Raw genomic sequence first — 25,008 nt, forward strand, 5'->3', positions numbered from 1 at the left:
TGTGCAACGCTGCTGGCGGACATCAGTTGCCAAAGGACTGTTTCAACACTTCTCCAATTTCACAAGAATGCAGCCAGCGTCCCGCTCCTGGGGCACCCCGCTCAAATGCTGTGGTGGAGTTCTTCTGGGGAAATGATGATTTATCTATAAGCTGCTTGGGGCTGAGAGACTCAAGCAGGTCCCTGATAGGAAAGAAAAACAGGCCTCCTTTGGTGAGAGACTCTTTCCTCTCTTGCTGTTTCTCTCCGCGCCAGTTTACGAAGAGCCTGTGGTTGTCAGGCGCTGCGCTGGGAGGGGAGAGAGGAAACAATAGCTCTCCTTCTTGTGGACCATCCCTAGCAGGCCTTCCTGGGGCCAGGCCTGGGTTCAGGATCTCAGATCTCTGGATCTCCTGACCCGGGGGGGCGGGGGGGGGGAAGCCCTTGTTTTCTCCCCCTCTGGGCCTGGGGGAAGCCCCAGGTGGAGTTGCTGAGGCCGGACTTCCCTGATTCTGAGTCACTGCTGTCCCCGCATTTCTCAGATCCAGGCCTTGGACCCTGGAGCCTGGATGAGTGTTCAGTCTCATCTCCCCACGTAGCACTTGAATTCCCCGTAAGTCTTCGGTCAGATGTTGCTTCCATGCCACTTGTGACGGGGTGCTCGTTGCCAGGCAGTCTTTTCCTTCGTTGGAGGCTTTGCTTCATGCTGTGCCCCAATCTCCCCCTTAACTCCCCTACCACGGTCACTGGAGGTGTAAAGTCGAAGCTGGGCTCCCACTTGGCAAAAATGATACGAGAAGGGTGAGGGGACCTCCGTGTGGACAGGGGAGAGTCACAAGGCTTAGGACTGCCTTTCACCCTTGCAGGAGGAAGAAGCGATAAAGCCCATGCCTTGGGCCCTCCGTTCCCTCTGCTTAGTGGCCTGCTTCTCCCCACCCCCCAGCCCAGCTCTGCCCACACAGCTGCCCCAGTCCAGCTGTCTCGGCCCCAGCTGCCTGTGCTGGCTCCCTTAGCCCCATGGGGCCTGAGGGCCGTGGCCATTCCTGGGTTTTCTGGCCTCAGGGAGCCTGAGGGTCTCCTCCATAAGTTTCCTCTAGGCTGAGCCCTGGTGGAGTGGCTGACCTGGACCCCAGCTGCCACCTACCACCCACATCCTGCCGCCTGGCTTTGGGTCAGTCATCTAAGCTCTCTGGGCTTCCGGGTCCCCTGAAACAGGACCTGACCTTAGTACCTACCTCATGAGGTTGTTGGGAGGGTGAGCTGGGATGATTTGGCGCCGGTGGGTCCGGGGTACCCACCAGCATCGATTCCCTCTCCTCCCCCCAGCCCCCAGCCAGGTCCCGCCCTGCGCTGACCGACCTGCCTTCTCCCCAGGGAGCTCCCGGACCAGCACGATGGGGTCAGCCTGTATCAAAGTCACCAAGTACTTCCTCTTCCTCTTCAACTTGCTCTTCTTTGTAAGTATGACCCGTGCTACCCAGATGCCTCCAAAAGAGATGCTCCTCCCGGGCACATCCCAGTCCAAGACCCTCCAGCCTGGGGATGGTGGTGGGGTGTGGCTGGGGTCAGGGGGCTGAGCCCAGACTGTTGGAAATGGAAGCAGGTGGGAGTGGTGAGGAGATTCCCAGCGTTCCCAGCTGGCTGGATGGCAGAGCACTGGATGGCTCCCCCAGCCTTCCCCCCTCCTGGAGCGCCGAGGCCGCAGCACCTGGGCTATCAGGGCCAGAGGTGGGCGTGGGGAGAGGAGAACCCCTGGGGCATCCCCTGACTCCTCATCAGGAAGTTGTAGGGGGAGCCTCTGGGATCTTTCTTGTCCTATCCCGACTCCCCATCCTCCTCCGCCGGCTCTGAAGAATTTGCCTGTTACAGGTCTGGGTCTCAACTGCCCCCATCACACTCCCGCCCACACGGTGGGGGGTGTCCCTCGAGCTCCCAGAGGGTGGGCAAGAGGAGGCTGGGCTCTGGGCCAGGGTGAGGACACAGTGGCCCTTCCCCAGACCCATCCTGGCAGGCCTCACCCGGTCATGAGCCCCAGGGCCGCCCAGCTATAAGCTCTGTGCACATCTGGAGCTGCTTTTCCTGGGGCCCCAATTTTCCTCTCTGGTTTGGCAAGGCAGACTCCTGCCTTGGAGTTGCCAGGATGATGGAATGAGTGTGTGTGTGTGTGCGTGTGTGTGCGTGTGTGTGTGTGAGATATATGTGTGTGAGTATATGTGAGGTTATGTGTGAGTGTGTGTGTGTGTATGTGTGAGTGTATATGGGTGTGAGGGTGTGGGGGTGTGAGCGAGTGTGTGTGTGAGTGTATGAGTGTGCATGTGTGAGAGTGTGAGTGTGTGTGATGGGGGTGGGGCTGTGGGGAGAGTGGCCTGGAGAGACCTTCAAAGGAGTGCTGCTGGGGACTGTGGCCTCTCATGGTGTTGGTTCACCCTATACTGTTAAAAACATCAGATTTTTTAATAGGATATTTATTATGATTCAATTTTATTTTTAAAAATGTACACATACATGAATATTTTTGAGAGGAGAAGAAAATACCTCCTAATGTTAGTGTTGGGATTCCTGGGAATTTGGGTTTTATTCTTTTTGCTTCTCTGCAGTTTCCAAATTTTCTACAACAGACATGAGTTTCTCGTAGAAAAAAAAAAAGTTTTACATTACAAGTTACATAGGATTATAGAAAGTTTGGAAAATAAAGAATCTTTCTAAACTCCCCCTCATAACTTTAACCCAACACACGGATACTTACAAGTATGTTCCTGGCACACACAAGTACACCCACGTGCACACACACACCCACATGCACGTGGACAGCCCTGTTGTTGCCTGCCCTACTGGTCGTCCACCTTGGCTCCGGCCCCAGCTCCCCCCTCAAGGACGGCGCTGGGGCCCCACTGCAGCTCTGGCCCTCCACTGACGGCAGCCGGGCCTGAGCACCTGGGTTTCCCAGCTTGGAGGTCAGGTCCCTCCCAGCTGGGCCAGGCTTCTGGAAAAAAGTGGCTGCCCACACAGGCACGCCTTTCCTGGCAGGCATTTGGCTCCCAGGCTGAAGTCCAGCTTTAAGGGCCAGCTGGCCAGGATGGGGTGGGGAGTGTGGGACCCCTGTGGTTCTGTCCCTGGGGCTCTAGGGACTGGAGGGAGGAGTCTGGGCTATAGCCTAGGAGGTGGCGGGGCTTGGGATTCAAGACCTGACTTGGAGCCCCTGATGAGTGAATTGGGTGACCTCGGGTGAGGTTAGGACCTCAGTTTCCCCATCTGTCAAGTGAGGACAATAACAGGGCCCATCTGACCAGGAGAGAGGAGGGGACAAGTGAGTTGCTGGGGACAAATGCGGGGAGGTCATTGTGCCTTCCTCTTCCTGGTCGTCAGCTGCTGTTGTCTTTAAGGAACCTGGGCCAAGGTGAGGCGAGTGAGGCACTCACTTTGGGATCAGAAACAGCACGGCACTGTATCAGATTGGGGCCCCGCTCCTTTTCAAAAGGAAAAATCAGGAACACCAAGCCTTTCTTTATGTAAAAGCTTGATATTTTGTTCATCATGATGGATTTTTTTCCCCATTAATTTTCATTTCTTAAAAATGATTGCTATAAACTCATTTATCTTGGTTCCTGAGTGTTTTTGGTTTCCCCCGAATTTTCACATGTGAGGCAAATGCCCCATTCACCTTACCCAGTGTCCCAGCTCTGGTTTTTAAGATCTGTAGAGCAAGGCTGATAAACCCCTGGGACCAAGCGGCTCCTCCCAGGCTGAGGGCTTTATCAGTAGCTGCTGCACTTGCACCTGAGGTTACGGGATGGTGGCTGAGGCGGGGACCCAGGGCTGGTAGTAAAGGTGGGTGGTGACATGCTGGGACCCTGAAGGTGGGTTATCCGCCAGGTAGACCCAGGCCAGGCCCCAGGGAAAGGCCAAACTTATGGGGTGATGCAAGCCTCCCCACCTCCATCCCCTCAAGGGAATCTGTGCTTTTGCCCAGACTACAGGCCCTTCCCCAGCCTTGGCTGACTTAATGGGATCTTGCTGGGCTGATCTTGGCTGGGGGAGGTGGGCTCCAGTTGTGGGTCTGCCCCCTGGTGGAGGGAAGAGAGGCAGGGAATACCTGGGCCTATGCCAGCCACCCCACCCCATCCCCACCACCATTCATTTGCTTTTCTAATCCTGCCTTTACACAGTTTGGTTCAGGAACTCACTCATCCGCGGGGCCCTCAGCACCTGGTGCGCCCAGGCCCACAGAGCTGCATGCAACCCAGCCCTGCCCTCAGGGAGCTCACAGTCTAGCCAGAGAGACAGGCGGCAGAGTTAAACCCAGAGGGAAAGGCTATTAAAGAAAGGCTATTAAAGAAGGGTCCCACGGTGGTTGCCACATAGTAGAGGCCCCTTAGTCTGCCTGGGGGTCAGGAAGCCTCCTGCGGAAGGTGGCCTTGGAGCCGAGAGATCTGGAAGACGGGTTGGGCTCTGACGGTCATGTCCCCTGAGGGTTTCCCCACCCTGAGCCTGGCTTGTTGGGGAAGCTCCCAGCCCCCAGGCTGGGGCAGGGCCAGGAGATAAGTAGGAGGGTACCCCTGGCAGGAGGCTGCACCCCCAGAGCCGGTATGCTCAGGTTGACCACACGTGGGCATAGGGTAAGGGAGACGGGAGGCAAGAGGGCCTCCCCACTCATGGCCCTGCTGTCTGGGTTGCTGGAATTGGCTGGACTTGAGGTGCGGGGCCTGAGGCCACCCTGACATCCCTGGGCTGGACAGGGATGGAGGCAGCTCCCCTGTGTCCCCCAGGCCAGGCTGCAGGGGCAGCTGGGAGCGGCCCCCCACTAACTGCCCCTTTCTCCTTCCAGGTCCTGGGCGCGGTGATCCTGGGCTTCGGGGTGTGGATCCTGGCCGACAGGAGCAGTTTCATCTCTGTCCTGCGTAAGGACCCCTCTGCGCCGCCTACCCCAGCTGCCTCTGAAAGGGGGCCGGGGCAGCAGGCAGGGCTGCTCCCACGAGTACTTGAACCTCAACACGGGTCCCTTTCCCAGCTGCCCTCAGGGCCTCGCTTAGGTCCTGCATGCTGACCATTCCGCCTTGGGCCTCTCTGCAGGGGTTTCCAGAAGGAATTTTCTCTCCCTCCCCAAACAAAGCTGCTGTTGTCTGGAGAACACTGGGTGGGGGATGAGAGAGGCTTGTTCTCCATCCTGGCCCCCTCCCTCTGCCCTGACCTGAGAAAGCCTCTTACATCCTCAGTTCTTCCATTTGGCTGCTCAGCAAAACATGGCCAACAGCCCCTCCCCTTCCTAGTTCGGAAAAAGGGCCAGGAATGGCAGATCGCCAAGTATGCGTGAAGCGCCTACTGTGTGCCTGGCACCAGCCAGGTGGGTCAGGCAAGTGTGCTGACGAGGAGGTGCCGGGCCCAGTGTCTATCGTTTGTGGTCATGATGTGCCAGGCATGGGGCCAAGCATTTGGCGTAGATAAACTGTCTTAATCTCACAACAGCCCTGTGCAGTAGGAACTTCCTGCCTTACAAATGAAGAAATGAGGCTCAGAGAAGTAATGTCCCTCGCTCAAGTTCACCCAGCCTCTGAGTGATAGGTGTGGGACTCGAACCCCCAGAGCTTTGGTCCTAAATGCTGCACATGGTAGGGGAAGCCCCTTGTCTCACTCTTGAAGCTGGAGGAAAAGAAGCCCGATGATGATGATGAGAGGCCTTTCTGATCTACTCACGGTCACCTCCAGGAAGGCTGCCAGGCTTGCTGCGCTAGCCTCTAGTGGACATCCTGAGGAGGGAGGGAAGCAGAGCAGAGCACAGAGATGCCGCTCCCCTCAGCAAGTGCGACCTTGGCTCACTTCCCCTCCCAGCAGCTGCCCTGCCTGAGGCAGCAGGTTTGGACTCTGGCCGGTGACAGCTGCTTGATTTGAATGAAACGGAACCAGGCTAGGATGGGTGATGGAGGGGCCCTGGGGGCTAGGCCTCCCCTCACACATGAAGGGAAGCAAGGATGATCCACCCTCCAGCCACTTCCGTTGCCATCTGGGGCTGTCAGTCCTGACTCCTGCTCGGGGCTGGGGGGTGGGGGCGGGTAGGCACGGGCTGCTCTCCATTCTGGGGCTAAGGTTTAGGTTTCCAGCCCCACGCCCTTCCCACATGGGACACATCCTCCTTGGCCCTGCTCGGCCCAGGCTCCCGCTTCCTGGGTTGTGGCCCACACCCAGCGGGCACTGCATCTCGGAGCAAAGTCTCAAGGCCCAGCCCACCCACTGCATTTTTGCCCTCTGCACCCCGACTGGGGCTCCGGGGACCTCCTGCTGCTCCTCCATGTTCGGGGCTGAGAATCTCAAGCTGGCCAAGCTTTAGAGGCCCCCTGGATGCACCCGAGTGCTTTTACAAATACCAAGGCCTCGCCCCACCCTAAGGGATCTGACTCCAGATCAGCACTGAGGCTTTTAAGAATCTTCCCAGGGGTTCCCCGGGCAGCCAGAGTTCCAAACCCCCAATCTGCTAGCCCGGTCACTATACCCTTGGGTAAACTGAGGCTCAGAGAAGGGGAGAAAAAGACTTGCTAAGAGTCACACAGCAAGTGAGGGTCAGAACTGGGAACCCAGGGCCTATTGTGTGCCAGGCCTGCGTGACACGGCTCTTCCCTTACCAACTGCATCCTCTCCGTGAGTCCATGGGGCTAGCCATTACTAACCCCATTTTACAATGGAGGAAATGGAAGGGAAGGGGAGGAACTTGTCCAAGGGCACACACACAGCTAGAGGGTGAGGGAGCTGGGATGTGAACCAGGGGGCATGGCTCCTGAGCCCCCATCCCCTGTACCACAGGGCTCTGCAGCACGCCACGCATTCACACCGTAACGAGCGGAAGCAAGCACAGTGGTTAAGAGCACAAACTGTGGACCCGGGCAGCCACGGTTCCCATCCTGGCTCTGCTCTCTACTGGCTGTGTGATCCTGGGCAAGTTACTCCACCTTCTGTGTCTCCTCATCTGTGAAATGCAGACAGTAAGAGACAGTATGTCATAAGGCTATCGTGAGAAATGAGGCGAGTTAATATGTGAAGAGAGTTTAGAACAGTTTCTAGTAACTAGTAAACCCTACATAAGTGATTGTTAAATTAGTTTATAATACCATCTGAACCTTAGAACATCTTTAAGAAGTAGGAATTAGTTTTATTTCACGGAGCCAAAAATAGAGGCCCAGAAAATGGCTTGCCCGGGGTCAGAGCCTGTTAGCAGCAAAGCTGGGATTAAGTGGTACCCTCTTCTCGTGCTCCTCAGTCATTTTCAGTTTGGGCCACTTCCTCCCCACCTCGCTGGTACCTCCGAGGCCCGATAAAACCAAGAAGATGCTGGTCTTGGTACACAGTGGGCGGGCTACCCCACTCCTTCCTAAGTCAGGTTGCTCAGATCAGGGCCAGCCTGAGACCCAGGAGGAGGCCAGGGACTGGTATTGATGAAATTTTCTGAGAAAAGAGAGACGCCACACCGCAGCTCGGCTGGCCTCCCAAGAGAAGGACCCGAGTGGGAGTCTCAGCCTCCAGCCTTGCCCCTTGGGCCCCATCTGCGGCCTCTTGCCTGCTCTGGGCCTCTGGGCCCTTACAGACAGATCAGGGTGCAGATCCACCCTCATTGGGCCACGGCAGAAATTCAGCAGGATGGTTTGGATAAAGGGCCTTTTTCAGGGCTGGCACACAGTGGATTTCCAGGCAGGGCCACTTGCTTTTTGGTGGGGGGAATATTCGCTGGGAGGGCTTGTTGGAACCCAAACCCAGGAAGTTTAAGAAAAGCAAAATTTGATGGCCTTCCCCTGCTGTTGTTGATGGCTGAGAGCCAGGGTGGTGAGGGCCTGGAGTAAAAAGGAAGCCCCCTCACTCACCCCCTTGGGGCCTCTGTCCGGCTCCTGGGGGCTCCTGTGAGGACCTGAGCGGGGACCTCCCTGCCCTGGTGCCTGAGAGTGGAGTGGGCTGGCCAGGGCTTTTCCTGAGCTCCAGAACATTCTGTCTGTGCCCAGGAAGTGGATGGAGCTGGATCACACTCTCCTACCCACCCACACTCCAGCTTTGTTGTTATTCCTTAAGGGCCCTAACGCCCCCTCCGTGGTCGAGGTGGGGATCTCAGCCCCTCTGAGGTGCCCCCAGGAAATGGTGGTCAGTCAGCCTATTGACGGGCAACTGTGGCAGCCCTGGCTGTGCCCGAGTCATCAGGGAAGCACGTTCAACATGCAGGTTCCAGACCGTCTCCTGGAAAGTCTGCCTGGCTCCGACAGACCCAGGAGTCTGCATCCCTGAGAGGTCCCCCTGATCTGCTGAGGCTCTCCGGGATGTTCTGCATCCTTCTGGAAACACCCCACACCCTGAGAGTGCCGCGCCAGCCTCCCTGGAGTGCCTGGGCTGTCAGGGGAGAGAGCCCGCAGCGCCCTGCCTGCCGGGGGGCGCGTCCACCCCGGTCCTCCTAGCGCGTCACAGCCTCAGGGTAGAGGGGACCCCACGCACCCCACACCGGGGAGCTGGAGAAGGACATGAGCTTCTCCCTGTGTGATCAATTGGGATTCTTGGGAAATTCTGGTCAAGTGCCCCGACGAATCTTCTGACCTCCACCTACCCGGGGGGCTCTGTCATTGCCTTTAGGCCCCTGTCTCTCCGCCTCAGGCGTGTCGCCTGTCAGACTCCTCTCTCACTCACACTGATCCATTCTTTCTCACCTTTTTATTTTTCAAACATGCTGAGCTTACTCCTTCCTCAGGCCTTTGCACCTGCTGTTCCCACGGCCTGGAATGCTTTTCCTCATATCTTCTCTCGTCTGACTTCTTCATTCTTGTCTGAGCGATCATGTCACTTGCTCAGACCGGCCTTCCCCAACCACCCCGACCCCTCCCTGCCCATGTCCTTGACCTTAGCCGGCTTCAGTAGCTTCCCAACCCTTCACACAGCCAGAAGATCCACTCCTCACCCCATCAGCTTCATGGCGTGGGGCCCTCAGCAGGCTGACGGCTGTATCCCCAGCAGGCGGCACAGCACCTGGCATACGGTGGGCCCCTGGTAAATCTTTGGGGGCTGAACACATGAAAGAACATCACGCCTGTGTCAGTACACGTGCCCGGTGCTTCAGTGCAAAGAGTATGGCGCTGGGGGTTTGCCCATTTCCAAATCCCAGCTCTGGCCCATGCTGGTGTGCCTCTCTCAGCCTCAGTTTTCTCATCTGTGAGATGGCCGTGCTGGTACCTACTGGGTAGAGTTCTGGCAGAGGGGAGACGGCACATGTGAAGCCCCTGAGGCATAGGGAGTGGGCAAGGGAGGCCGCATTTGTTCACGGACAAGGAGGAAGGCAGGCCCTCAGCGTCTGTGGCCTCAGCGGAGCCTGCCAGTCTGTGGTTCGTTAATTCAACAGTTATTCATACAGCACTTTGCTGTGCCGGACACAGTTCTGGGGGCAGGGGGTTCAGCAGGGACCAGAGTCCCTGCCTTCGTGCAGCTCACAGGCTTGTGGAGGCAGCAGACAATGAGCAAGATAGGCCAGTAGAACGAGAGTCTTTTCAATCCTGGTAAGTGCTAAGGAGAAAAACTAAAGCGGGGACGGGTGGGAGGTGGGGATAGGATAGATGGGGGTGGGCCGCACATCTAGGGGAGGCGGCCTCCAAAGCTGGTGAAGGAGTAGGCTTCCGGCTGGATGGCTGACCCCGGTGCCCTGACCCCAAGGCAGGGATTTGGTAGCGGCCCTGCCCCGGTTTTGTACTTAATAAGGGCGAGATAGGCAGGCTGAATCGGATGCCCTTGTCCACCCGCAGAGACCTCGTCCACCTCGCTCAAGGTGGGGGCCTATGTCTTCATCGGCGTGGGGGGCTTCACCATGCTCATGGGCTTCCTGGGCTGCATTGGTGCTGTCAATGAGGTCCGCTGCCTGCTGGGGATGGTGAGTATGGTCCTCCACCACCGCCCGCCCAGCCCCCCTCATCCCGCCCAGAGGGGCCTGAGTACTGCCCCGGCCCAGCCTGGGTGAGGGCGTCTGAGGCGCGTAGGACTTGGTGGGAGCCCCCAGCTGACTCTGTGCCTGCTCTGTGTTCCCAGTACTTTGCCTTCCTCCTCCTGATCCTCATCGCCCAGGTGACTGCTGGGGTCTTATTCTACTTCAACATGGGCAAGGTAAGCACCCCCCTCGTCCCCACCCCCCGACCTGGGCTGGACCAGCCACGCGGGGTGGGGGGCAGGGTTGGCCTGGGGATGGGGGCTAGACAAGAGGCCTCTTAGTTGTCACAGAGAAACCCATAGGTGGGGAATTTCCTGGTGGTGCAGTGGTTAGGACTCTGCACTTTCACGGCCAAGGGTGCGGGTTCAATCCCTGGTCAGGGAACTAGGATCCCACAAGACATGCGTTGCAGCCGAAAAAAAAAAAACCGGAAACCCATAGGTGCCAGGTCAGCCTCCCAGGCCTCCAGCTCCCTGTGGTCACATGGCAGAATATTAGAGGAGAGGACAGTACAGGTCGGTGGAGTCGCTGCTGGGCCCAAATCTTGGCTCGATCCCACCACTTTCTAGCTGTGTGGCCGTGGGCAAGCTGCTTTCCTCTCTGTGCCTGTTTCACCTTCTGTAAACTGGGGACATTAATAAATTTAACTTTCGGGGTTTCTGTGATGATTCAGTGAGATGATCTTTATCTTAGCAAAACACTTAGCACAGTTCTCAGCACCTCATCCACAGATGAGGCCCAGGGAGGAGACCGTCAATGAAAACATTATTCCCGTGTCAGAGGGAAGACACTCAGCATTGAGGAATAAAAAATCAGACATACTGGGGCTTCAACTCTAAGGACATTTGTTGTTGACTTAACCAGAAGTCAGGTTTGGAAGCTCAGAGGCCCTGGTTCTGGCTGTCTGTTCACCATCCTCATCGTGACGGCTTTCCTTCATCTTGCCACTCACCTCATGGCCACGAGATGGCTGCCACAGCACCAGGTACAACATCTGTGCTGCTGTGGCCTGAAGAAATGGAGTGGGGTAGTGCCAGCCATGGCCACCCCTTTTATCAGAAAAGCAAGCCTCCCAACAGTCTCTCCCAGTCTGGGTTATTAAGATACCCCTAGCTTCAAGGGAGGCTGAGAAAGTGAGTATCCAGCCTTCAGGCTCTAAAGACAGAGACATAAGAGAGAAGGGAGCTGGCGATGGCTATTGGGCCTGCCAGTTGATTGTGGCTGTCACAGTTATCATTGTGGAGCACCTATTCCGTGCACATGGTATTTTCTAGAAGCTTTACGCACATTGTCTCGTCCTCCCAGCAGCTCTGCCCTGTAAGTGTTATGTTGACGGGCAGAGAAGCAGATGCCCGGAGAGATGAATAACAACGACAGCATCAGTAGTAGTGATGATAACCCCTCATCCCTAATCCCTATTCGGCACACACCAGATACTGGGCGCAGCGTTAGCCACTTTGCGTTCCTTCTTTCCCTGAGCCTCACCTCCTCATCCTGCAGGTGAGGGGTGAGGGCACACAGTGGTCAGTGGCCCGGCCAGGTGAGAGCCCAGGCTCCCTGAGGCCAGTCGGAGTTCACCCATGGCTCAGCTGAGGCTGGGGCCCTGCCTTCCTCCAGGGCTACAGTTCTTGTCTACTGACTGGGCTGGCAGAGCCAGCGGCCAGGTGATCTCCTACATTTTACCACTTGAAGGTCAAGTTGCCACAGATCTCTCTTGGAAGGAAGCTGAGAAAACATTACAGCAACATCAACAACTAATACTTAATAGAATTTAGAACAAGCCTGGCACTAAACGCTTTGCATATACTGCATTTAATTATTCGTTCCTCACAGCAAGCCTTTGAGGTCATGGGTATGAATACCCTCATTTTCAGACGTGGAAGCTGAGGCACAGAGAGGTTAAGTCACTGGGCCAAAGGTCACACAGCTAGTAAGTGGCAAAGCCAGGATTTGAACCCTGGCAGCCTGGCTTCTGGGTTCATGCTGGTGAAATTTTCATTATAGTGGTTCCTACCTGAATCTGCTTTACTTATTTATAATCCACCCAGCCTGTTTCCCAGGAGAATTGGAGCTGGCTTCTAACATAGGCATAGAGCAACTAAAATCAGTCTGAGAAAGATCAGAATGCACACTGAGACAGAAGAAGGCCATTGTTCCTGAAGCTAGGGGACAACATACTCACAGCAGCTGAGAGCTAACTTGAACACTGAGCTTCCTGGCAGCCAAGGCAAAAGGGGAAATAGCAGTTTAGTAGATGAAAGGAAGTTCGCTTGGTGCCAGACAGAAAGCCAGTGTTTAGGGAAGGGGAACTACTTTTCCAGTGCAACGACTATGGGATTAGGTCTTCATTTCCACCCTGTGGCACCTGGGGCTTCTCTGGGACCCAGTCAGTGGTACATTACAAAGAGAGTGGTTAAGAACTGGGCCCCAGTGAGCGGGTTCCTGTGACTCAGAAGCTGGTCAACATGGCAGGGGTGTCAGGCAGTCCACCTTTTCACCCCTGTGTTTCCCCATCTCACAGTAATAAAGACGGTGCCCATCTATGAGCACCAACCGTGTCCCAGGAGCTGAGCTAGTCACTTGACGCATGTTTTAGTTTTGAGAGCATTTTCAAGTTTAAGAAACTGAGGCCCAGAAAAACAGTGACTTTGGGCCATGGTCACACACAGCTCAGATGCGTCAGAGCAGAGGTTTCCATCTCCATCCCTCCGACCCAAGGCCCGTGCCTTCCTCTACTCCATGCTCCTCCCCTCGAGCTGGTATAATCTGCCTGGCTGCTGACAGGGAACCATGCCTAGAGGAGCCCCCCGGCCCCAGAGCAGGGCTTGTTTGGAGAATCAGCTCTCCTGACTCCAGTCCAGGCTGTGTCTGTCGTGGTACCTCACCATCCCCTCCTCTGCTTCCCCGCAACCCCCAGGCTCCACACCTCACACCTCCTGCCCCCAGTCCCAGCTGGCCTCACCTTGGCCCACCTCCTTTTCTGGAAAGCAGGGGGAAATTTCCTGGCTTTGCTGGGGAAGTTCTGGCGCCACTCAATCGCCCGAGTTGGAATGAATGATTTATTTTTTCTTTCCTCGCGCATTGTAAATCCCAGTGGAAGACTAAACATGCCCTGGTGGTGTTTATTCCTGCAGATGAGGCCCAGATGGGGAGGTGGGACTTGTGTGAGGCTAAAGGAAAAAGGCTTTCTGGAAGGCGATGGGTCCAATCTTCCGTCTCTCTCCAGGCCTCCTGGGCGGGTGGGAGGGACTGAGCCTCTGGGCTCTCCCTGAAGTGGTCTCCAGGGCCGCCATCTGTCCTTCCTCCCAGCAGCCACTGTTCCCAGGGCAGCAACAGGGGAGGCTGGGTGCCTTGGGCAAAGCACAGGCCTTCCAAGCCGTGGGTTCTGCGTCTGTCAATGGAGGAGAATAGACCTGGCTGGCCCCCACCCCTGCCAGGGTTTCAGGGAACCCAGACTGCAAGGCTTGTAGAAAATATAGAGTGGTGGCCCAGGGCCTGGACCCCAGAACCAAACTCCAGACTCCAAACCATGCTGGAGCCCTGCTCTGACACCCTCGGCAAGTTACTCAGCCTCTCTGTGCCTCAGTTTCCTCCTTTGTCAAATGGCAGTAATCCTACAGGTCTGCTCTCACTTATCTGCGATTCCAAAGTCCAAAAAACAGTTTGAAAAACAAAAATACCATTTGCAACTCAATTGGTGGCAAAATGGAACCTGAACGGAAATGAGCTTGTTGATGGCCATGGTTTACCCCCTTTAGGTGCCCCTTGGGAAATATGAATGGGAGAGATTGTGGGGGTGTGACACATAGCTCCCAGCCCTTCCTAAAATCTGAACGTTTCTCAGTGGCAGAGCCCACTGGCCCCAAAGGCCACCATAGCGTGGTGGCAAGGATGGAGAGCATTGACAGATGGGAAGGGCATAGTGTCCGCCTGGTGCAGAGCAGATGTTTGCTGGCATCGTTGCAAGAGTTTATTATTACTGTCACCATTACTAACTTCATTAATGCCTAGTAAGGGCCCAGTAAATGGCAGCTGTTCCTGTTGTCACCAGTATTAATGTTCGTATTAGCAAGGGCTGTGGGAACCAGGATTTAGGTGTGGAGTTAAGATTCCTCTGGCTGTTTCCTCATCTGATCATTATCTAGCCCCCGTTTAGTGGGAAAAGGACAGGTCTGGGATTCAGGGCCCTGTGTTCTTGGTGGGGGCGGGGGGGGCTCTGCCGCTATTTGCTGTGTGACCTTGGACATGTTACCCAGCCTCTCTGAGCCGCAGGTGACCTCTTGGGCCATTCCCAGCTCTGACACTCTGGGATTCTGACTTGTTCTCTCCAGGCAGTGAAGGGTGGGAGGTCAGTGAGGAAGGAGGTGAACTTGTAACTGTTTCCCAGGATGTGCTGGGAGCTGGGTTTGGTGACGCAGGCTGCACCACTGACCTGCACGTGTGAGACCGCTGAGGCTCTGAAAGGTTATATCAGGGGCTTGTGCAGAAGGTCTGAGGGCTGAGAGCGTGGAGGGAAGGGGCTTGCAGAGTCTGGGTGGGAGCCGGGGGTTGGGGTTGGTGACCTTGGCTGGGCTGGACTGTTGTGTGCTCCCCAGAGAGGATGGCCAGCCAGGAGAACTGTGATTCCCTCCCTCCTCCTTCCCGCTCCCACCTAAGAAGCCCAAAGTAGCCAAATAGCCATGCGCATAGGACTGAGCGCACAGGTGGTAAAACGTGTTCCTTGAGGACAGCGCCGCTCTGTGAGACATCTGAGATGTCTGTTTCCCTGCGATGGAAACTTCCTGATCCACTAGCTTGGGTTTCTACTGCCATAGGGAGGCAGCTGGAGCCAGGACAGGGGGAGGCGATGGTGATCTTTCTCTTCCCTTTTGGGAAGGGGAAAGAAGGAGTCCAGGCTGTCCTTCTGGAAAGGAATGTGGAGAGCAATGGGCAGAGACTCTCAAGCACCTGCGTGCCTGGCTCCCATACCTGACTCAGGCCCCACCCTCAGGGAGCCTATGGGGGCAGGGCAGGGGGCACACGACGTGGTCCTCCTGCTGAAATCTGGGGTAGCTGGTTATGTAGATTGCAGCCGGACTCTCAGAAAAGACTTGGATGGTCACTAAAAGTAAACATGCCACCCCCTCCACATTCACCAGGGCAAAGGGTCCTCATTTCTTGCCAGGATCCCAGGATGAAGCCTCAAAGCATTGGCCACACCTTCTGTGGGAAACCAGGGAGGGGACAGGAAGGTGTGGGTCCCTTACATTGCATGGGGGCACCTCATTGTAAGAGGCAATTTGACACATTAGAGCATGGAGAGAGGGCTGAACACCATCCCAAAGAGCCATCAAAGCCTGGACACTTACCCTGGGGAGGAGGGGGTAAAGGGAGATGTGGTTGAGTCTCAAATATCTGAATGATGTTTGTCCTGGGAGAGAACAATTTGATTTGTTTTCTGTGGTCCCAGCTGGGACTTGGGAGGGAGAGGGAGGATAAAAACTAATGGGTAGAAGTCATTTAGGCTCAACTTAAAATGAATTGCTTGTATCAAGAGCCTCCCCAACCTGCAATGTGCTATTTTGTGTGGTACTGAGTTCCCCATCACAGGGAGCATTTAAGCAGAGCCTGGAAAAGTATGGGGAGGACTCTTACATCTGGATGATATGTTGGACTCAAAGGTGTCTTCTAATTCTACCTCTCTGAGAAAAGTCACACTACAAGGTGACATAAAAGCACAGCATGGGGTTGGGGGGGAAGAGAGTCATGCCAGAGGATGGCAGGATCTCAGGCCAGGTGGAGATGATGGGTGGCTTGCTATGATTAGAATCTCAGGGTTCCAGAGCTGCATATGGCAGGTTATGGTCATATCTCGTCTGCTTGCCGGCTGTCTAATCTTGGGAAGTTGTTCTCACTGTCTGAGCCTTGGTTTTCTCTTCTGGGAAGTGGGGAGGATGGTATTGGGCAGGACCAGGACTGGCTTCCTGGGTTTGTACCCTGAGCAGCCACACAGTGTCCCACACTTAGAAGGGTCCCGTGCTTGGTTTGATGTCTTGAAATTCGTAATCACTTTGAAATAAGGAGTCCTGCATTTTCATTTTGCACTGGGCTGTAAATTCTGCGGCCATTCCTGGGCAAGACTCTTTATTACATGTGAAAGTAACCCAGATCTGGCCAGATCCGGCTGCAGGCTCAGCTGGATCCAGGTTTCTAAAGGCTGCCACCAAGACTGTCCCTCTCCATCCTCGGCCCTGCTCTCCTCCGTTGGCTCCCTCCTCAGGTCAGCTATCCCCAGTGGCTCTTGGGGTGGCCACCAACAGCTCAGGCCCTCATCCCACCAGATTAGCAGAAATAGAGGGCCCATGTGTGTGACCTCTGGTCACATGCCCATCCCTGGACTGCTTGCTGTGGTCAGGGTGTGGAAGGCACTAAGTGGCAGCCTGGGTCTTTGCCCATGGCAACAAGGGGGCAGGGCTTCCCAGCCACATGGAGGGATTGAGGGGTGCTTACTGCTAAGCCAGGGAACTGCTGTTTCAAGAAGGGAGAGTAGCTGTGGGGCAGGCAGAAACCACAGAGAGCCCGCCACAGGGCTGAAGTGAGATGGTGAGTGCCTTCTCACTCTCCCTCCCTGCTCCTTCTTGTTTCAGGAATGGCCTGGTTGCCAGAGTAACTTCCCTGGGCTCCTGACACCGCCTCTTGGGCATTTGCTTCAGCTCCAAGCTGAACCAGCCCCTGCAGCCATGGTCCCCATCATGGCCCAGTTGTGTCCCTCAGCCCCATTCTGGGCTGGAGGATGGATGTGGTGTTTCCATGGAAACCACCCAGCCTCAGTGGAAACCACCCAGCTTCCATGACCTTCTCATTTCTGGGGCCTGAAACAGGGAAGTCTGTGCTGCTGCGGCAACCATGCCGGGTATAAATAGAGCCCAGGTCGGTGGGGGAGGGTGGGTGGGAGGATGTGGGAAGATGGCTGTCTATGCACATGCCTCTGGGGACCCCCTCCTTTCCACACCCCAGGGATCATCTGCTCACCGGGGAGTGGAGGTGGAGCAGAGACAGTCGGGGCAAAAAGACTGAGATTCTGCAGGCAGACAGCCCCCGCTGTGTGACATGGGCAAACCACTGAGCTTCTCTGGGCCCTCCTTAAAACTTCTCTGACCTGCTGCAAGGTACGGCCATGTGGTTTAAATGCCGATAGAGCCTAATGGGTAAAAACTTGAGTTCCGGAATCAGACAAGCCTGGGTCCAAACCCCAGCTCTTCACATGTTGGCTGTGAGTCCTTGGGCAAGTTAATTAACCTCTCTGGGCCTCGTTTTCTGCATCTCCATAATGAGGGAACGAGGTCAGTACCTAGGCCATAGGTCTGCTCAGAGGATTCAAGTGAAATACTGCATTAAAAGTCCTTAGCATGGTGCTGGTAATAGTAAGCATGTAATCAAAGTTAGCTGCTACTGTTGTTGTGATTAGTTACTGACAGGCAAGCTTTGCAAATTGTAGAGCTCCGTGTGAGTGATATCAAAGAAGTATTGATGGGCTTCCCTGGTGGCGCAGTGGTTGAGAGTCTGCCTGCCAATGCAGGGGACACGGGTTCGAGCCCTGGTCTGGGAGGATCCCACATGCCGTGGGGCGACTGGGCCCGTGAGCCACAACTACTGAGCCTGCGCGTCTGGAGCCTGTGCTCTGCAACGGGGGAGGCCGCGATAGTGAGAGGCCCGCGCACCGCGATGAAGAGTGCCCCCCACTTGCCGCAACTAGAGAAAGCCCTCACACATAAACGAAGACCCAACACAGCCATAAATTAATTAATTAATTAATTAATTTAAAAAAATCTTAGATTATAAAAAAAAAAAAGAAGTATTGATGATTCGCTAAGAGTTTTATGGAAAGGGAGAGGGGCAGAGAGCAGTTCCAGAGGGTGGGGCTGCCTGGGGGTGGGGCTGGTCTCGCAGAGTTGGTGAAGGGAGTGGGGGCGGGGAGCCAGGCCCGCAGCAGCTCGAAGGTCGGTCTGGAGGATGTGGGTTCTCTGAGCGCTGCATTCGTGAGGAGCTGGCGGAAGCCCCGTTCACGGGCTTCTGAGCCAGGCTCTGAAGGTCCCCGCCTGGAGGCACCTGTCCCATCTCCCCAATTCCTCTTTCTCAGCAGCAGAGGACCAGGTGTGGGGCTGTCCCCTCGGTGCCCCTACCCCTCTCGGGCACCTCGCCCCGGCGTTCTGCAGGGATAGCAGGTGACCATGACCAGCCTATCCCTGCTGGGGCACCCGGGGAGGCCCCTGGGCAAAGTCGGCAGGTGGGGCCCGGCCTCTGGACCGAGGGAAGCGTGTCCGCAGCTCTTAGGCTGGTTTCGGGTTTGCCTCCCTTGCACAGCTGACTTGTTCCTGAAAAGCTGCCGTGGTGAGATCCTTTATTCAGAGCCCCAGTAAGAGGCCTTGGGGGCCGAAGCCCTTTGATCCCTGCACCCCTCGCCTGCCTTCACTGTAAATGACTGTTTTCTCTGTGGGGTTAGTGGAAAGCAGGTGCTTCTCTCTTCCTCCATGGGGGGCCCTGGAGTCCCAGCACAGGCGGAATGCAAACTTTGTGGGTCCCTGGTGCGGGGCAGGTGGCGGGGTTACGCACGCGTCCCTTATCCGTGCTCGCCACACATTTACTCTGGCCAGGCTGGGTCAGACCCAGTCCCTGCCCCCGCAGAGCTGATGTTCCAGTGGGGGAGAGAGGCCATAAATCCTGGAAACAGAGGAGCAGGTAATCACGAGACTATGAAGAAAAATATATCATGCTTCCCCTTGTAGGATAAGGAGGGTCTTGATAGAGAAGGGCTGACATTTTCTGGGTGGTCCAGGAAGGCCTTTCTGAGGAGGTGCCATTTGAGTAGAGCTCTAAAGAAAGTGGAAGAGTGAGCTACATTCATATTTGGGGAAAGAGGATCCTAGGCGGAGGGGACAGCAAGTGCAAAGGCCCTGAGGCAGGAGTATGCCTCGCACAAAGACAGCAAGACCTGTGTAACTGAAATAGAGGGAGGACGAGCAGAGGAAACGAGGTCTGGAAAGAGCAGGGCCAGATGGTGTAGGGCCTTGTGGGCTGTTGAGAAGACGGTGGTGTTTCTCCAGAGCGTGGTGAGAGGCCCCTGGATGGTTTTTAGCAGTGACGTGGACAGATTCCCATCTAAAGGGTCATGTGCTGCTGAGTGCTGAGGAGACGGTCAGGTGGGAGTTTTTGACCCTGACCACACTGGGCTTAGCGTGGTGACCGGGGGAGGAGGTACCCAGGAAGTACCAGGAAAGTGGAAATTGGTTGGAATGGGTGACGAAACGCTTTTGAGCTGTGAGCGTGTCCCCAGTGTTTGGGGGGAGTGGGGGAGAGGCAGCTTAAGCAGATGTGACCAGAGATGGGGTGCGGGTTTCAGGGAATCTGACCTCGGTCCTCACTCTCCCCTCTGCAGCTGAAGCAGGAGATGGGCAGCATCGTAACCAAGCTCATTCAGAACTACACGGATGGTCACGAGGACAGCCTTCAGGAGGCCTGGGACTACGTGCAGGCTCAGGTGAGGGGACGTGGGAGACTAGCCTCTGTGTGTCTGTGTGTCTGTGGCTGGTCGTCTGTGGGCCTGGGTGTGCCTGACAGACAGAAGATGTTAGCGGTTTGAGTGTCAGTGTGTATCTGTTGGGGGCAGGGCTCCTGAGCAGCCCCGCTTCCTGCCACCCCCAGCAGTTCCTCGCCCAGGGGCCCCGGACCCTGGAGGTTGCTCCAGGGCTCACAGTACTCCCCAAGTGGCCAGAAGCAGGGGTAGCCCTCGACCCTCTCCTCTCAAGCCGGACTGGGGCGTGCTGGCAGCTCCCCCTGGAGGTTAAGAAGCTGGGTGCCAGAGCTGAGATGCTGACGCAGGTCTGAGTGGAGGCTGCCTTTGGGGAGGAGCCGTGGGAACCTTCAGGGGTGAAAGGAATGTTCTATTCACATCTTGATCCAGGTGGTGGTAATGCCAATATGGGTGAAAAAGTTCATCAAGCTGGATTTGTACACTTTGGTGTGTGTGTGTATTCCACCTCAATTAAAGCAAAAGAGAGAGACTGACTGACTGACTGATTGACTGACTGACTTACTGACTGACTGACTGACAAAATAACAGACTGACTTGTTGATAGAATGACTGACTAACAGAATGACTGATTGGCTGACTGACCAACAAGCAGACTGACTGACAGAATGACTGACTGATTGTCTAAATGAATGAATGACAGACTGATGGATGAAACAACTGACGACTGACTGACTGACTGACTGGGTTCCCAGCCTGCCTCAGTGATGAACCAATCAGCACACACACAAAGCGCCCTCAGTGATGGGATCCCGGCTGCCCCCCTTTGGTGGTCCCAGATGTTATGTGCCCTTGGCCAGGAGCCGCCCTCTCCAGGCTGCAGCCTCCCGCTCTGTCACAAGAGGGCCCTGCACACAACAATCACTTAGGACCTGCCGGCACTGCCTGCCGGCTGCCTTTGGGGAGGCCTGTGGGATGTGAGGGGCGGGGACAGGACAGCACCAGAAAGCCTGACACCAGGAGAGCGTGGAGACTAGAGATGGGTCTCTGTCCCGGCAACATGGGCATGTCCATCATCTGAGCTGTGAAGAAGGGAGGGTGACACTTTCTGGCCTGCGTGCTTCACAGAGTTTTGGTGACACAGGGGGCCTGTGTCATCTGGAGGGCTCCAGGCGCACAGGAAGACTTTTTTCGTGCCACCTTTGGTTTGATCCGCGGTGGCTGAGACCCTTTGCTAAGATTAGAGGGAACGGGATGTCCCAGGATGAACAAGTGTCACCCTTCAAGGAGCCTGGGGGCAGAGGCGGGTCCCTGGGGAGGTGATGAGCACCCCGTCATGGGAGGTGGTGGACTGACTTGGGGATTCCTGCAGTACGCAGGGCCTCTAGGTGATTTGATGTCTGTCAGATGCTGCTTGGGATGGTGGTAAGAAAACAGATGGTGAGTCAGGCTCCCAGGGCTGAAATACAAAACTCAGCTACTTCCTGGCCAGGCCTTCTCTGAGCCTCAGTTTCCTCATGTATAAAATGGGACTGTTGACCCATGCTCACGTGAGATGAGCTTATAAAGCCCGAGGCACTTATCATGTAGCATGTGGGTGGTGATGTTTAATCATCAGGCACCACCACTGGGGCACCGGGGGCGTCAGTGCGGGGGGTCCTGGCGAGCGGGGCTCTGCCTGGTGCAGTCGAAGGACCAAGGAAAGCTGCCTCATTTTGCTTGGGTGTGGGAGGGCCTGTGGGTGCCCCTCAGAGGTTTGAGGTGCCAGCCTTTCTTGCTGGAGAGGAGGCAGCCAGGCACCTGCAACCTAAAAAATAAATCCTAGACTAGAAACTGCGGGGAGCCGGAGAACGCCTGAGCGTGCCTGGCACGCCCCCTGCTGGCCACCGGGCTGCTGGTCAGGGACTTCCCAGCTGAGATAGGAAGGTAGCAGGTGGGGACGTGACCTCGTGCTGGGCAAGGTGGCACACAGCTCTCCCATGCTAGCCCTTCAGCCTCCCGGGGGCCCTAGCAGAGTGGCTGTCATCACCCCATTCTCCGGTGAGGAAACCGGGGCTCAGAGAAGTGCAGCGGCTTGCCTGTGCACAGGGCAGGGCCAGAAATTGAAAGGGCCCTCCCCCGACTCTGCTCTGCCTTCCTGGGCATTTCCCGGCACAGGCTTATTCCCTGAGGTCCCAGTCCTGTCGGGAATTCAAGCCCACATGTGATCTGAAGCCTCTCGGGGTCCTCTTCATGAGCCCCATGTAGCCCAGAAAGGCTTTCTGAGCATTTCCTCCTCTAAAAAGGCAGATGTACCGTGTCTCCCCTTTCACTCTGGCAACCAGGAAGCTCAGAGCCAAACCTCAGCTCCAGCATGTTCTCAGAGCCTAAAAGTGGAACTGGCCTTACCTGGGCGATTACTGTGCTTTCCAACCTGGGCTGGATGCCTTGCCTGCCTCGTCCCATTTAGTCCTTATAACAGACCGAGTTAGGAACCTTTGTTCCCTCCATTTTGCAGATGGGGAAGTTGAGGTCAGCACTTTGATCAGAGTTGAGTAGCTGGTAGGTGGCAGAAATGGGATTTGAACCCGGTCGCCTGACTCCAGCCCCCAAACTCTTAGCCGTATGCCATCTGCCCTCCTCACATCCCGTATACCTTGACCATCTTCTTTCAACTTGACCATCCCTCCTGCTCTGCTTTATATTTTTGCTGATTTTGTTTCCTACTGTTTTCATAGTTTATGGTATGTCCTGAGAGCCCCTTTAAATTCCTTGTGGCTCACAAATGCCAAAGTGAAACCTAAACTCTAATCCTGGTGGTTTGGCTGAGACCGGGGTTGGGGGGAGCTGGAAGGGGCAGATCTGAGCTCCTGTCCGGGGAGACCCCAGTTGAGTGGGCGATGGGCTCGAACAGCCTGTCCCCTTCTCTGCCCAGGTGAAGTGCTGCGGCTGGGTCAGCTTCTACAACTGGACAGAAAACGCCGAGCTCATGAATCGCATCAACATCACCTACCCCTGTTCCTGCGAGAACAAGAGCGAGGATGACAGCAGCCTTTTGCCGCAGACAGGCTTCTGCGAGGCCCCCGTTGGCAATGGGACCCAGAGCAGCAACAACCCCGATGACTGGCCTGTGTACAAGGAGGTGCGTGGGTGGCTGTCGGGTAGGGCTGGGGTCGGGGCGCAGTGGGTTCAGACCCTCAGTCCCCCCGGCTCGCCGGGGCTGTTGCTCCATCGACCTTTCTTCACTGAGCTGTTCCTGCCTTTGATTCATTTGTTTACTTGTCATTTGCACCTTCATCTATGTATTCATCAATGTATCCATTCAAGGAACACCCAGACCCCTCTCTGCTGGCCCTCCAGGCTGGGGGTGGCCCCTCCTGGTGATTCTGAGTGATGGGGTGAAGCGGCCCATCATGGGGTGACGTGGCTGTGTTGTCCACTTGTAGGGCTGCATGGACAAGGTGCAGGCCTGGCTGCAGGAGAACCTGGGCGTCATCCTTGGCGTGTGTGTGGGCATCGCTGTCATCGAGGTCTGGGTCCCATCCCCTCCAACCCTCCCCATGCTGCCCTCCCAGATCGTCCCTGCTCTGCAGACGCCCAGTGCGGGGAGGGGCGGGTTGAGGCTCATCAGCTTCTAGAGGCCCTGCGGCTAGCCTGGCCTGACCACTGCCCCTCGCCAGCCCCTCTGCCGCCTGAACCACAGGCTGGTCCCGAGGCTCTAGTTGAGGATCAGCTTCATCCAGGTCAAGTCCCGTGTGTTGGCCTGGACAGCGGGATGCTGCTCTGGGGCCTCTGGGGACCGGGGCAGCCCTGCCTGACTCTGACTCTCGCCCTCTCCCTCGACAGCTCCTGGGGATGCTCCTCTCCATATTCTTGTGCCGGCACGTCCATTCCGAAGACTACAGCAAGGTCCCCAAGTACTGAAGTGGCCGCTGTCCCCACCTCCTTGCCTGTCCCACAACCTCAGGGCTCCTAGGAGTCTCCCTGGCTCCCCCTCCAGGCCTGCCTCCCACCTCACTGCCAAGACCCCTTGTCCGTCCTGTGCTGGCTGGAAGTGGGGGGCGTCCTGGGGCCTGGACCCCTCTCCTTTGCTTCTCTGCCGCCAGCCTTAAGCCCCAGCTCTTCTGTGGCTCCTCCACTCACTGTCCGCCAGGGTTGTCTTAGCAACTCCGAGAAAACGCTCCCTGCACAGGTGGGCTGGGCTTCTACCAGCCTTGGGGGCTGTGTACATTGTACGGGAGAAAGTGTATTAAAAACTTGGGGGTGGGGTGGATAAGGCACCCTGGGCTGTCAGGTGACTGCCCACTGCGTGGGTCAACTTTGTTTCCACTACGATGCTTCTGTCCTCGGTTTTCACATTTTCGTTGAGGTAGCGGGAGAGGGGGGCTTTAGCTGACATGAGGAGCAGCACCCCTTCCCCAGCCTGAGCCAGCCCCACCCAGGCAGCTCAGATCAGTCTGGGCCGTGCTGTGGGAGCAGTGCCCAGGTGAGCTGGGCTGGAGCAGGGCTGCCTGGGCCAGAGGGTCTGGACTGGCCCTGGGCCACTTAGGGAATCAGAGGGGTGAACCCTCCGGGTGTGGCACAGAGCTGGCCCTGCATTCTCCAGGACCCTGAGCTGTCCAGGGAAGCTAAAGTATGCTTTTTCCTGTCCTCTGTCCCCCGGGGAATGGGTGGGTAAGGCTGTGCCTTGTAGGGGAGTGGGGAGGGGCCCTGTGTACAGTTCTGTAAAACAGAGATGACTGATTATTAAAGAGGATTTGTAACAATCCAGCCTGCCATGGTGGGGATGCTGCTTCCCTGGGTTGGGGGAGGACCAAAGAGGAGAGGTAATGTTAACAGAGTGGCTGGGTCTGCAGGAGAGAGTTGTGGGCGCCTCAGTGCTGTCTCCAGGGCCGGGGGCCCTTTTGGGGCATCTCTGGTCCCCTGTTCAAGCTGGGACCATGAGAAGTGTGATGCTTGGCTCTTGTCCATTTGCCTGGCTGCCGTCATGGCTGGGGTTTGATTTGTGTGTTCAAACAGGTGTAGATGGTACTCCTAGGTTCCGGCCTCCGAGATCAGGGTACAGGTGCCCCTGGGCTGGCCGCGGGGGTGGATCAGTGAAGCCACAGAATAAACTCTGCCTCTTTCTAGAGCATCTGTTTTTCACAAAGGAAGGAAACATTTTCATATTAAAGAAATGTGATGGAATAGGATGTGCAGAATTCAGGAGGTTTTTAAAGATGCAAGATGAGACTTTAAAGGAAGCTCTTACTTGTGCACAGGGGTGAGCCCCAGCACACCCCCTGCCCGGCATCACGAAGCCCAGAGGAGGTGTTCAGACGCTCTGTCATCACGGCGGCTTTAGGACATATGATGGAGGAAGTTCCCTGGGGTGGGGAGAGGGGGTGTGGTGGGGAGGGAAGGCTGGGAGAATGGCCAGTCTAGGGTGGCACTTGCTCTGCCATTTCCTCCTCTCCGACTTCTCCGGGGCCCTGGAGGCAGAGGAAGGGGCCGGTGGGGGACTTGCCTCCCTGAAGTGGGGCGAGAAGGGTGGTGGAGGTGTTTCAGCGGGACCCACCAGGTGGCACTGCTGCCCCAGCCTTGGAGCTGGTGGAACCCAGAGTTGTTGCCAG

General features: G+C 56.2%; 1 protein-coding gene across 2 annotated transcripts in view; it reads left to right on the top strand.

Moving 5' to 3' along the window:
- CD82 (CD82 molecule) overlaps positions 1-24,533 on the top strand; it is a 49,893-nt gene extending 25,360 nt beyond the window's left edge. The window contains exons 2-9 of one of the 2 annotated variants that reach the window (XM_061203278.1): positions 1,305-1,435; positions 4,804-4,876; positions 9,731-9,855; positions 10,011-10,085; positions 19,325-19,426; positions 22,332-22,538; positions 22,843-22,926; positions 23,243-24,533. In XM_061203278.1, coding sequence (XP_061059261.1) covers positions 1,373-1,435; positions 4,804-4,876; positions 9,731-9,855; positions 10,011-10,085; positions 19,325-19,426; positions 22,332-22,538; positions 22,843-22,926; positions 23,243-23,320 — 807 coding nt within the window. In that variant the 5' untranslated portion in view covers positions 1,305-1,372 and the 3' untranslated portion in view covers positions 23,321-24,533. The remainder of the gene's footprint in view (positions 1-1,304; positions 1,436-4,803; positions 4,877-9,730; positions 9,856-10,010; positions 10,086-19,324; positions 19,427-22,331; positions 22,539-22,842; positions 22,927-23,242) is intronic. The other variant, XM_061203277.1, reaches the window with a different exon arrangement.
- Positions 24,534-25,008: the final 475 nt, after the last annotated feature.

Source organism: Eubalaena glacialis, chromosome 10, assembly GCF_028564815.1.
Source record: "Eubalaena glacialis isolate mEubGla1 chromosome 10, mEubGla1.1.hap2.+ XY, whole genome shotgun sequence".
NCBI classification, from domain to species: domain Eukaryota; kingdom Metazoa; phylum Chordata; class Mammalia; order Artiodactyla; family Balaenidae; genus Eubalaena; species Eubalaena glacialis.